A 13,338-nucleotide genomic window follows, 5' to 3' on the forward strand; every position below is an offset into this window, starting at 1 on the left:
AATCGATTATAAAGATTTTTAACTTATGAATAACTATGACTAAATTAACACTAATTAATTAGACGCTAAACAAGGAATTAAAAACCTAGGGCAATCAGGTCCACCGTGCTTACAAATAACCGACTTCTAAGCTGCAACAATAAATGTGATCACATAACTAAAGTATGTTAATCTCTCTCAAGTATTAACACTCCTCGAAATCCTACACAATTTAATCACTTCTAGTAATGTAATTATTTAGTAATTAGAGCAATTGTTAATCTCTCTCGAGCATTAATGCTCTCAGAAATCCAATGATGCTCTCGCTTTCAATTCTGCTAATCGTATGTGTGCCTCTAGTGAGTAAAATCTACCGATCTATTACTCTATTACATATAACTAATTCATTAAATCGGTCCGAATTACACCAAATTAATAATAAAATATAATCAATTAGAATTATACATAATCAATCAAACTAATGTGAAAAGCATGCTTGTATTATCATGCAAACAGGCTTCACCCTCTATGCCCTAGAAAACGACTACTCACTAATGATTAAACAAGTAAAACAACTAAGACAATAAAGAAGTATAATTAAACTAATAAGAATACGTAAGAAAATCAGATAAGAAATATGTAATATTCAATCTTGTCACGAGACCAAAAGCCATAGCTTTTCTTCTCTGATAATAAAACCCTAACTATTCCTACTCTACAATAATATGTATCTCTAATATGTCTAAAATAATATCCAATCCGTCCTCCTCTAATAATAGAAGTGGTTTTATTATTCTAATCAAATTACAAGTGAGAGTTCTAGACCAAATAGGATTTGTAATAAAATTCGCAGCTGTCTGTTCATTGCAGTTTCTGAGCTTCTCCGGTTGTATTCTCCTTACTGGGCCATGCCTGAATTAAAGAGAAATTCTTGGGTCTTTGTGTGGACTGTAAGATCGTCAAAATCGGACTTTTGGATCTCTAGATATGGCCCCAAACAGTATTTGCAGCCTGTGTAGTCCAATATTACGATTTTCTTCATTTCAATTTTCACGCCAAAATATGACTTTTTCTCCAAATCCTTCCAAGTCTAGAATTTACTTGTAACCTACAATAAAATATCAAAAACATATTAAATAAATATCCAAATCAGTGCAAAAACAGAAATTAATATGAGAATAAAATCATATAAAATATATATAAAAAATATACTCTATCAAACATCCCCACACTAAGTATTTGCACATCCCTCGGGGCAAATAACTGAAATAAAGTCTAAGTCTTAACTAACTAACATCACTTTCGTGGACGACATGATTGTATTAAGCATATACAAACAAGCCGTTAAACCCCTAGGCAACGCTACCATATGCCTGGTTGTCCACCGCATCTCCACTACTTTGAATATATGCATGCACAAATCTAAAGGTCTTTGTTAAAGGTTGTAACATGCTAAGGTTGAAAGGTAGGATATCAAGAAAAAGGCTAACAAGTGGCTAACTTGATAAACTAATAGAACATAATGTTCATTCTTAATTAAAGCACTAAATATGAAACTAGATCACGTAGAAGATGATCAGATCTCTCACAAGCATTAAACTCCCAGTACATATTACCATGTACTTCCAACTTCATATTGTACTATTAATGAACACAAACTCTTTTGATCTTCTCCTTTTTTTTCAAAGTTCAAGTGTTACTCCAATTACCAAGGGCAGTGAAAAGTCACCAAGAAAAATAAGAGTTATTAAGTTAATCCCCCTTAGTTTCTAGTACAAAGTACTTAATACCAGCACATGCACATGGATCGTCCCTTTCATATGATATTACATTTGCTACACGTTGGTCTCAAAAGGAGTACTTAACTTTTTTTTTCTTGTTGGATTTGATATTCACCCAATTTTTCACATTTAACAAAGAAATCCCCACACTATGTATTACCAACCCTCAAATGAATCAAAATGCTCTATTAGTAAATTAAGACAAGAAAGAACAAGTAGGTTCAAGCAATTAAATAGGTGATATATCAAAAGGACGGATAAAAAGTTCAAAGGGGTTCACTAGGGATATAATTTATGGGTATTGTTTAGGTAAATAAGGTTCATCCTAGTGCCTTTATCATTCTTATGCATACAATATCATGTAGTCTCAATAAGGTTTACAACAAGTTCTAGAGAAACATACTCCATGATGAACACACAACAACAAAAAATCCAATTGATATAAGATGTATCAATCACAAATTAGGCTCAAATTCTCATAAGGTGAAAGCATGCTTCAGTACTTACTAAAATTGACAAAGACGCATCTCAAGTTAGAATTTTTGCAAGCACATACAAGGATCATCATGCAACAAATGATTTTCTATAAATATATGAGATTTTAACTATCATGCAAAGGAAACTCACAAGATGTGTACTTATCCTTGTTAACACACTACGAGACATGGCAATATACAAGTTGTTTTTTAATTTTCTATTTTTTTAATTTTTTTTAACTTTTATTTTTTGAATTTTTAACATTGAGAACTCATCTCCACATTTAAGTGGTTCATTGTCCCCCAATGAACTAACTAACTAACAAAACACAAAGAACAAAATAAATTCTACACTAAAAAGAAGGAAAACTCCCCTAAAGTGTCAGCGGAGAAATGTTGAAGAAGCGTTGAGGTCCAATGGATTGGCAACATCAGTTTTCAGCTCTTCATATCCATGGTTGTGTCTAACTTTCCTCGATCCATTGTCAAAAAGCCATTAAGGACGAGATGCAACCGAATGTCTCATAAGTGGGAGCTTTAATTTTATAAAAGAAAACATTGGCACTGCAGTTAGGTCTGAAGCAATAACACATGTTCATCAGAGACAGAGAATGTCACACTACGGTTGATTAATTAGCACCGCAAGCATGACCAGCGGCTAATAGAGAAATGATGTTGTTGCAAAAGTGATGATGGCATGTTGTTGACTGGACTGCTGAGGTAGCAGTTTACAGAAAGTCAACAAAAGAGTTGCAACCTTAGCTGGCACTTGGGTTGAAGTGAAACACCACAGTTAGCATAGTTTTATGCCAAAGATTTGATGCCCGGTATCTTGCATTGCTTTCCAGTAATATAGATTTCCTAGCTGACTTTGATGAAACGAGTATGTTGTGGTTGGTTTGCAGGTTATAGGCACGCACATGACAAACAAACACGTACATAACAAACAAATACTATACACTTACAAACATTTTTGTTTAACATAATATACTACATACGTACATGTATAAGACAAATTCTATATTACATTAATTTTTTTTTTGAGAAATAAATTTCATTAAACTTGCATAGAATCACGAAGAACAAACTCCAACACACAGGAAGGAGCAGAAGTAAAAGAATTCACAGTTCCTAACAAATATGGAAGTTTAGCTATATTATGAGCTACACTATTTGCTTGCCTCCGAACGTGCTGAATCTTTAAATCTGATCTTTGTCGTAGGATGTGCCTACAACTATCTAGAATACTCCCAACCTCAGAAAATAAACAGTGCCTTTCTGCACTGCACTGACCACATTTAGAGCATCACACTCGACTGCAATATTTCCCAGACCTAGACTTTGGATCGAACAGAGAGCCTCATGCACATCTATTACTTCCGCCTCCATGCTAGACACCTGCCCTGCCATACAACTCTGCAACCCAGCAATGAAACTTCCACTGTCATCTCTAAGTACCAAACCAATTTTAAATGAAGAACTGCCATCATAAACCGAAGCATCCACATTTACCTTCTTCCATCCACCCTGTGGCTTCTCCCAGTGAACTTGAGACTCATTTTCACTCCTATTAGGTGTATTACTTGACAACTGGTTTTTCTGTTGAGCCTTCTGCCACTCATCAACCATCTTCGATGCTACTTCCATAGCCACATTTGGAGGCGTCTGTTTATCCTCCCAGACTTTTCTATTACGTGCAAACCAAATTCCCCATAGAGTCCTTGCTAACCTCACCAAGCAGGAGTTGATTCTGAGCTAAGCCATTCCAAAACCCAAGTAGAAACATGCTCAACATCTATTACATCATACTCCTTCCCTACATAGGACCAACATCCTTTACCGTATGGGCATTCCAAAAACAAGTGCCTAAAGTGTTCCACATCAGTATTGCACATAGGACATAGAATTGTTACGTTAACCCCTTTCCCTCGAAGCATATTCCTGACTGGTAGATTACGCTTACACACCCTCCATAAGAAGAACTTCAATTTATGTAGAATTTGAAGCTTCCATAGTCTAGCCCAACCTTGAGAGTCACTCTCCAAATTCTGAGCATGATTATATCAAACCAATAGTGATAACTCGATTTAACCGAGTATTGACCGTCTTTCGTATGCAGCCATGCTACACGATCCTGAATTTGGTTCTGCGGAATACGCGTATTTAAGATACAACGAGCATCACCATCATGAAAGGTTTGAGTTACTTTTGCCTCATCCCATTGCTTACCATATGGACGGAAAAACTCACACACCTTATCAATTCTGGTGTTATGCGTATGATCAGTATCCACTTTATAATATGACTTCCCCCTCAACCACTGATCCGTGAAGATATCGATATTAAGTCCATCACCTAACACCCATTTAAAACCCCTATAAAACTCATCCTTAGCTGCACAAATTCCTGACCAGATAAAGCTAGCATTACTACCTTTTTGTGCCTCCAAAACATATTTGTCTGGAAAGTACCTTGCTTTGAAAATCCTCGCCACCAAAGACTCCGGATTCTTCAGAAAATTCCAAACATGTTTGCCTAGAAGGGCCAAATTATAACCATACATACATCTGAAACCCAATCCTCCTTTGTTTTTCGCCGTGCACATCTTATCCCAGGCATGCCATCTGATACCTTTACCACCATTTTTTCCAGATTTCCACCAAAACCCATTAAACATCTTTTCTATCTCATTAGACAGCGACTGTGGTAACAAAAAACATGACATACAGTGAGAGGGAATGGACTGTGCTACATTTTTCAGAAGGATCGATTTACCAGCTTTTGACACTTTACTGTCACTCCACCCCTGAATTCTTTTCCAAACTCTTTCCTTAATAAAACTGAACACTTTCTTCCTTGATCTACCAATCAGAGACGGAAGTCCCAAGTACTTGCTCTCCTTTAACTCATTATTCACACCCAAATCTCAGTTTGATTATCTCTTCTCACATTCGAGCTGAAAAACATAGCAGATTTTTGAAAATTCACGGCCTGCCCTGATTGCTTTTCATAAAGATTCAGCATATCCTTCACCACCCTAGTTTCCTCCACCGTGCTTTAAAAAATAGAAATGAGTCATCAGCAAATAACAAATGTGTAATTGCAGGAGCAGACCTACTAATACGACATCCATTAATACTACCAGTAGCAGCTGCACTGTTTAAAAGGTTGGATAACCCCTCGGCACATAAGAGAAAGAGATAGGGAGAGAGCGGGTCTCCCTGTCTTAAGCCTCTACTCGGCATAATAGGTCCCACATACGAACCATTCAGACATACCATATATTGAACCGTAGTGACATAGAGACGCATCCATTTCAACCATTTTTCGTTAAAACCCATTATCCTCATTCTATGCCATAAGTAGTCCCAACTAACTCGGTCATACGCTTTAGAAATGTCAAGTTTTAACGCAACTTCCCCATCCTGACTACCTTTCTTACGCTTCATAAAGTGAATCAATTCAAAAGAAATAAGCACATTGTCCGTAATGCTCCTGCCTTGAACAAAAGCCGACTGATTCTCCGTAATCACAACTGGTAACACCTTCTTAAGTCTATTGGCTAAGACTTTTGCCAAGATTTTATATAGAACATTGTACAAGGCAATCGGACGAACATCTTTCAAATTATCCACATTCTCTTTTTTAGGAATCAGCACTAAATTTATACTATTGAGGTCTGCAGGAAACATAAATTCATTTAACCACTGTTGACAACACCGAAAGACCTCCCTACCCAATAAACTCCAAAAATGCTGAAAAAAAAGCTGGACTATAACCATCAGGCCCCGAGGCTTTGTCCGGGTGCATTTGTTTTAAAGCACAAGTAAATTCCTCAAACCCTACCTCTGCAGTAAGTATTCGGTTCTGTTCTTCCGTTATGACAGGTGTTTCAGTACTATCCCCTGGAATTGTACTATTATTGACCTCCGTGAACACACCTTCAAAATACTTTTTCACTAACCTGCACATCTGGTCATGAGAATCCACTTGCCCCCCATTGTCCTGTTACATTTCTTCCTCTTCGATGCTTGTACATGAAAAAACCTTGAATTGGTATCCCCCTCCTTTAACCAAAAAATTTTTGCACGCTGCTTCCAATATGATTCTTCATGTTCTAGAAATTCATTTAGTTTCTCTCTTTCTTCAAAATAACTCTTGATTCCCTCCTCATCTTCACGGTCCTTTAGTGCATTCAGAATCTCCTTCTGACGCTTCACTTTATCTCTAAACTTATGGTAAAAATTCCTCCCCCATTTCGACATGAATGAAGACACAGAAATAAGCTTTGGTAGAATATGAGTTGCTGGCAAAGCTTTCCAAAAACCTTCAACTTCAGCTTTAAGCTTGGCTCTTTTAACCAGGAGTTTTCAAACCTAAACCTAAAATGTTTTCTAGACATCAAAGTATCCATCAGCTTCAGTTCAATTGGTTCATGATCTGATACAATAGCGTGCCTCAGCTCGAGTGTACCCAACGGGAATTTCTGCCACCATCCCTCAGTAGCGAAAGCTCTGTCCAATCTCTCCTTGACCCAATTAGGCTTCCCTTTACTCTTCTCCCAGGTATACTTCCCACCCATGAGATCGACCTCCACTAAGTTACAATCCTCTATCGCTGATCGAAAACCATCCATCAAAGACTGAGAATGAGGGTGGACTCCCTCCTTATCTGTAGCATAAAGTAAATCGTTGAAATCGCCAAAAAACATACCATGGCAGTGTATCTTTTGCCGCAATTTGTCTCAACAGATCCCAGGACTCCTACCTCCTGGTACGCTCAGGCATTCCATAAAAACAAGATAATCTCCATTCAGGAGAGTTTTTCTCAAAGAAAACCACATCAATATAGTTAACAGAGGAGTCAACCACTTTACAAATTACCGAATGCTTCCACATAATAGCAAGACCCCCCACCTTGGCCAACTCTGTTAACTGTAAAGTAATTTGAGAATCCCAACTTTGTATGAAGATCAACTATCACATTGTTATCAACTAAAGTTTTAGACAAAAATAAGAACGCGGGTTTAAGAGACGTCACAAGGTCTCCTAGGACACGAACTGCATGAGGTTTCCCCAAGCCTCGGCAGTTCCAACTTACTAGATTCATAATGAATGGCTAGCTTGTTGGGCAAGCTTAGCCAAATCAAGTTGAGAAGATACCGAACAATCTGAACCAGAAAGACCAGCTTCTAAAAGTAACATGCTTTTGTTATTCGCTCCATTTAAAATGTCATCTGTATCCATTACTATTTGCGTTATAGGCCCACTCCTCCTTCGTTTTCGATCCTCCACATCAAGCCCAATTTCCTCTTCTAGATTTGGCCCAAAATTTATTTCCTGAATACACAACATTGAATTTGAATTTGTCCCGCCCATTTCCTTTCCTAATACCACCTTATCCTTTCCAAGATTAGCTCTCATGCTTGAATCATGCACCACAGTTAAGTTGTTATCCATATCGCCAAAATTTCCTCCCGTGAAGGGTGGACAGTTGTTTGATCGCCCAATCTTCGCCTCCCATTCAGCATCGTCCTCGTCACGCAACCATTTGCTCCTTCCCTGGTTCAGACCTCTTCTCGGCGTTGCCCGGAGCCATGGCCCCCAATCTTTAACACCTTCTTCACTCCGTTTATCTAAATTCCTTCTACAAAAACGTTCTGTGTGGGATACCAATCCACATATAAAGCAAAAATCACCCAGTCTTTCGTACTTGCAGGTAACCACGAATTCTGTTCCATTTTTCCTCTTGATTTTTTTCCTCCTCTTCAAAGGTTTGCGTACATCCAACTTAATCTTTATCCTCATATATTCCATCCATATACTAGAATTGTTCTTCACATCATACTGCAGAAACTCACCAAAAAAGTCCCCCAGCTGCCTACCCACTACCTCAGCCATGAAACCCTTGGGTAGATCGTGTATTTGGATCCACACCTCCAGAAACCATAGGGAGACATTCAATGGTTCCTCTCCAAGTGGGATTTTATTCAGAACCAGCATTGCACTGTCGAACGACCACGGTCCGCCATTAAACACCCACAGTAGATCTTCTTGATGGTAAAATTGAAACAAGAAGATGCCAGGATCAGTCTCCTTGATATTAATCCCCATCATTGGCTTCCAAATATCCGCCATTTTAGACGTCATAGTCCAAACATTAATATTCTTCTCTGTTAGAAACCTCCTCACAAGACATAATTCATATCTGTTAACCTGCTCCTCCACATCACCATCGAATATAAAATCGCCATTTTCCTCCTCATCAATGTTAATAACAGCCAGTTGTTCGTCAAGATTTTGATACCATACCATTAGCCTCTCACAAGCCTGAAACAGGTTGAAGAGAAAAATAAGCTCTCACAAGATTGGAGAGAAAACCTTTCTTAGAGCGACGGAATTATATTTGAATTTATATCTTGCGTTCAAAAAGTCTTGTTATAGCAGTCATATCATCTATCTTTCATTTAGCCTCTATATTACATTTATAAAACATTTTTAAAATGTAATATATAAACATAAAATATAGTATATTGTACATAATAAGTATATTATGAAAAAAACACACAAAAAAACATAATAATAATAATAATATACATAATACTAATATGAATAAAAAAAGAAGGAAAATATGTAATATCAATATATACAATTGTAACATAAATAAATTAATTAAAAAAGAAAAAAATAATATCAGTTATATTATACAAGTATACACCTGGTACAGGGGCATGTATACATGTTTACTTCCAGAGAGGATGACCGTCGTGGGTAGTCAAAACAAATCACGGCCCTGCATTTTTTCACATACATGCTAAAAGGAACAGCCGCACCAAGGATAATGAAAATGCACATCGAGATTTCTTTTTATGTCCGCTTACAGATAGATTCCCGCACCACAGGGAGGCGTAAACAAACTGCGGGTAGCCTGGCTGTTGCCACATTACAATTTGAAATGAATGCATTAGGTGTCCAGGGATTCAAATCTCCCTTTTTAAATGTTTGTTAAACAACACTTGCGCAACAGGCTCATCAGTCGAGCTTGGAACGTGACCTGTAAGAGATGGTGTGATGGTCTGACATGTATATTTAGCACCCCGGGTAGATATTTTTGCACCAGGGGCAGCTAATAACATACAACAGGCCTTCTAAAATTTTGCGTTTTGATTTCTTTTACTAATAAACTGAAAGCTACACCCCAGCTAGGCAACAATACATCCAAGTTTGTTTTTGTTTTTCTTTTTCGTTCTCTCGTTTCTGTAACAGAGATTACCGCCGTTAGAAAAATGAATTTTAGATCATAATTTTATTATGTTCTTGATGATAATCCCAAAATCTAATGATTGGAAGTTGTTCCATGATATGTGAAAACTTTCATGTATAGTTTTAAGAATTTTTCTTAATGAAATTCATAGAGAATTAGAGTTGAAGTTAGCTTGCAAGAGCTTAAAAAAAATTATTGTATCACACACATGGGTAGTGTACAACTAATAAGGTGTGTGATGGTGCATTATGTTCTTGTATGCTTCACGCGCACACACACCCGCGCACGCCGCCTCCCCCCCCCCCCCCGCCACGCACCGGGTCGGGTCGATTTGGGCGAATGTCTCGGCGTCTCGCGTACGCGAGGCGACTTGGGCGAGGATTTTATATATTTATGATTTAATTTTTAATTAGAATTTATTTATCAGTTTGGGTTGGGTTATTACTGCTGGGCTGGGTTCGGTTTGCAAGTGGGCTGAGACAGATTCAATGAACCTGGACATTAGATAAGTAACTTGTAAGGCGACTGAGGTGCTCATCGAAGTGGAGTTTGTTGTTGCTGTGAACACCAAGCTCGGGGATGTTTTATCCTGAAGGAGGTATTGCAAGCATCACAACATAGCAGGTGGGGGCAATTATCTCTTCAAGAGCAGTCAGGGCTTCGAGTAAGGCCTGGTGACTCAGCTGATTAGTTTTCTTGTTTCATTGTACTTTTTGGCTACCACTGCTTTTTTGTTTCTTTTCACTGGTACGCTTGTTGTTCTTTCTTTGTTCTTATAGTTACTGATATGCATGATGTTTACCTACATGTTTTGTTTCGTTAATTGTTATCTTGGCCTTGGCTTGTTAAATATGTTATATAACTGCCTCTATGTTGCTGTAATAGTTAATATTTCCAACAACCGCACTGTGGGGAGGAGAACTTGCACCACGGTTTGAAGCAGATGAGAAGTTTATCAAATGGACTGTGATGTAGGCAAAGATATGTGTGCAATGTAAAGGATGTCATGATGTTGATGATGGTGAACAAACGAAACCAGCTGACCAGGTGGGGTATTGTCAAAAACATGTGTATCAACATGTTTGTTTCCAGAGAGCATGGGTACCACGGGTAGGAAAGATGCACTGCGGGTCTCTTTTATGTTTGATTACGGGGAATAAAGCATCCCGAGATGTCATGAACACAGCACGCTAAAACGCGAGTCTCACGAAAAACACCTGCACTCGAGTAAAATTGTACCAGGTATTCTCTTTTTTTTCTTTAGCTTTTCCAGGGAGGCCTCGCACCCGCGGGACGGAAACTTGCACCACAACAATAAATGGAAGTAGAGTAATATACTCATAATATATGAGAAACCAGGGAGCCTGACACACTTCAGCTAGTCCAATACATCCCGCTAGTGTGCAATTTTTTTCACAAGTAGCAATCGACGCACCATGGAAATGTAAAATATGCACCGTAAATTTCAACACTCCTGAAACACCTCGAAATTGTTTGGTGAAGTTGGGATATCCACTTTCTCGATTATAAGCACACCATCACGAAAAATATCATAAAAATAATTCAGAGTTGTTTTTATCCCCAAGAGAGTCTCCAGACAAGCATCAATAAGATATAATATGACATCCTTAAGCATCAATCAAGTATGTGCTTGTGTATTTTTGGAAAATTTTGCGATAAAACAACGATAAAATTCAGCACCATGAAAAGAACAAACTCCCTTAGTATTCACATGAGGTGGTGGCTTATCTTCACTCCTCACTTTCACAGGAGCCATTAGATCATCTTGGATTACTACATCAATGAATAAACAGATACCTCCATCGTCTCCTTCTTCTTCAGCTTGAAACTTAAGAGCCGTTTCAAATGGATCACCGATCAAAGTTTGATAACTATCTTGGACAATCGGTGTAATCACGTCAATATTGTAGAAAGTGTCCTGGAGTATAGGAGCTTTGTAAGTAGAGGATAAAGCAAAAAAATAAAATACCAATACCCAATCGTTGGTCCACATAAGCTATGTCTCAATTTATGAATGGTGGCTTAGGCCCAAGTTGTGGAAGAGAAACCACCACCATCTCATTATTGCTTTATTTTATTTCGTCATCCTCACTCACATTGTCCTCAACAACAACATTATTGATCTTAATATTAGTGTCATGCTCATCCTCTGAATTGATATTCATATCACCACCGAACATCGATAAATCATCATCCTCAAGATCATTATTTAGAGTGATGAAAATCCCATCCTCTTCAAGTTGAATATGTTGTGATTGTAAAAAGTCGAGTTGCCTTGTATTGGAAGAGTTAGCCAACTCTGCAATTTGAGCCTTCATTGATAAAGTTTGAGTTTTTAGCTCCTTGATCTTATGCATCAATTCTTCAACATATCGTTAGTTTGTTCAGCTTTCACAACCACATTAGTTAAAGAAAATTGTAGCTCTTCCGGTAGAGAATATTGATATTGTTGCAGTGGCTCATATTGCTCCTCATAATATTGTTGATGATATTGTTGTTGATCATGATATGGAAAATTTTGAACATCATTGTCCATGTAAGAGAAATGTGGCTGATCCATCCATTCTTGATCAAATGTATCAGAGTACTAGTTGTACACATATCCATCTTTAAAATAATTCATTTGTCCAAACTGAGCATTCTGAGAATCGTAGATATTGTACGAGCATTCAAAACCATAGTGACCATGTATACCACAAATTAGACAAAAGTTGTAAGTTTTAGGGGCCACTTGTGACATCTCATTGATACTCATTGGACGCATAACGGGCTCTGTTGTATTCTGTGAGGCAATTTCTTGAGTATGTGCCTCGACTAATAGGAGATTTATGCAAACCTATCATCTTCATCCATTGCAAACCTGAAAACTCTCAACAAAGCCAAAAAAGCAGTGAAACTCGCCTCGATTGGAACCAAATTTCCAACGAGACAACAAAACAATCTAAATACCCAAATTAAAACCAACAGAAACTAGCTGTCTCCCCGGCAGCGGCTCCAAAAACTTGATGTGTAAAATTATATCTAACCGCAAGTGCACGGTGTCTATTGCTAGTACAGGGTGGCAAGTGGGTCGTATCCACATGGAGACAGGTCCATCAATTTTGATCCATTACTATCAATTATTTGAAGGACAAATCGATTATAAAGATTTTAACTAACTAATAACTATGACTAAATTAACATTAATTAATTAGATGCTAAACAAGGAATTAGAAAACCTAGGGCAATCAGGTCTACCATGCTTACAAATAACCGGCTTCTAAGCTGTAGCAATAAATGTGATCACATAACTAAAGTATGTTAATCTCTCCTGAGCATTAACATCCTCAAATCTTACATAATTTATCACTTCTAGTAATTCAATTATTTAGGTAATTAGAGCAATTGTTAATCTCTCCTGAGCATTAACGCTCTCAGAAATCCAATGATGCTCCCACTCTCACTTTCAATTCTGCTAATCGTATGTGTGCCTCTAGTGAGTAAAGTCTCCCGATCTATTACTCCTATTGCATATAATTAATTCATGATATCGGCCGATTACACAAATTAATAATAAAACATAATCAATCAGAATTAGCCATAATCAATCAAACTACTGTGAAAATCATGCTCGTATTATCATGCAAACATGGCTTCCCCTCTATGCCCTAGAAAACGACTACTCACTAATGATTAAACAAGTAAAACAACTAAGACAATAAAGAAGCATAAATAAACTAATAAGAATACGTAAGAAAATCAGATAAGAAAACCTGTAATATTCAATCTTGTCACGAGACCAAAATCCATGGATTTCTTCTCTATATAAAACCCTAACT

General features: G+C 37.5%; 1 protein-coding gene across 1 annotated transcript; it reads right to left on the minus strand.

Moving 5' to 3' along the window:
• Positions 1–3,475: 3,475 nt before the first annotated feature.
• LOC141718222 (uncharacterized) lies at positions 3,476–11,838 on the minus strand. Its single transcript, XM_074520602.1, has 11 exons — positions 11,617–11,838; positions 11,232–11,438; positions 7,399–8,565; positions 7,014–7,212; positions 6,564–6,907; positions 6,201–6,522; positions 6,016–6,141; positions 5,351–5,915; positions 5,156–5,291; positions 4,329–4,937; positions 3,476–3,991 (listed from the first exon to the last, which is right to left on the minus strand). The coding sequence occupies exons 1-11, from the start codon at positions 11,836–11,838 to the stop codon at positions 3,476–3,478; spliced, it is 4,413 nt and encodes a 1,470-aa protein (XP_074376703.1).
• Positions 11,839–13,338: the final 1,500 nt, after the last annotated feature.

The sequence above is a fragment of the Apium graveolens genome, chromosome 4 (genome assembly GCF_009905375.1).
Source record: "Apium graveolens cultivar Ventura chromosome 4, ASM990537v1, whole genome shotgun sequence".
NCBI lineage: Eukaryota > Viridiplantae > Streptophyta > Magnoliopsida > Apiales > Apiaceae > Apium > Apium graveolens.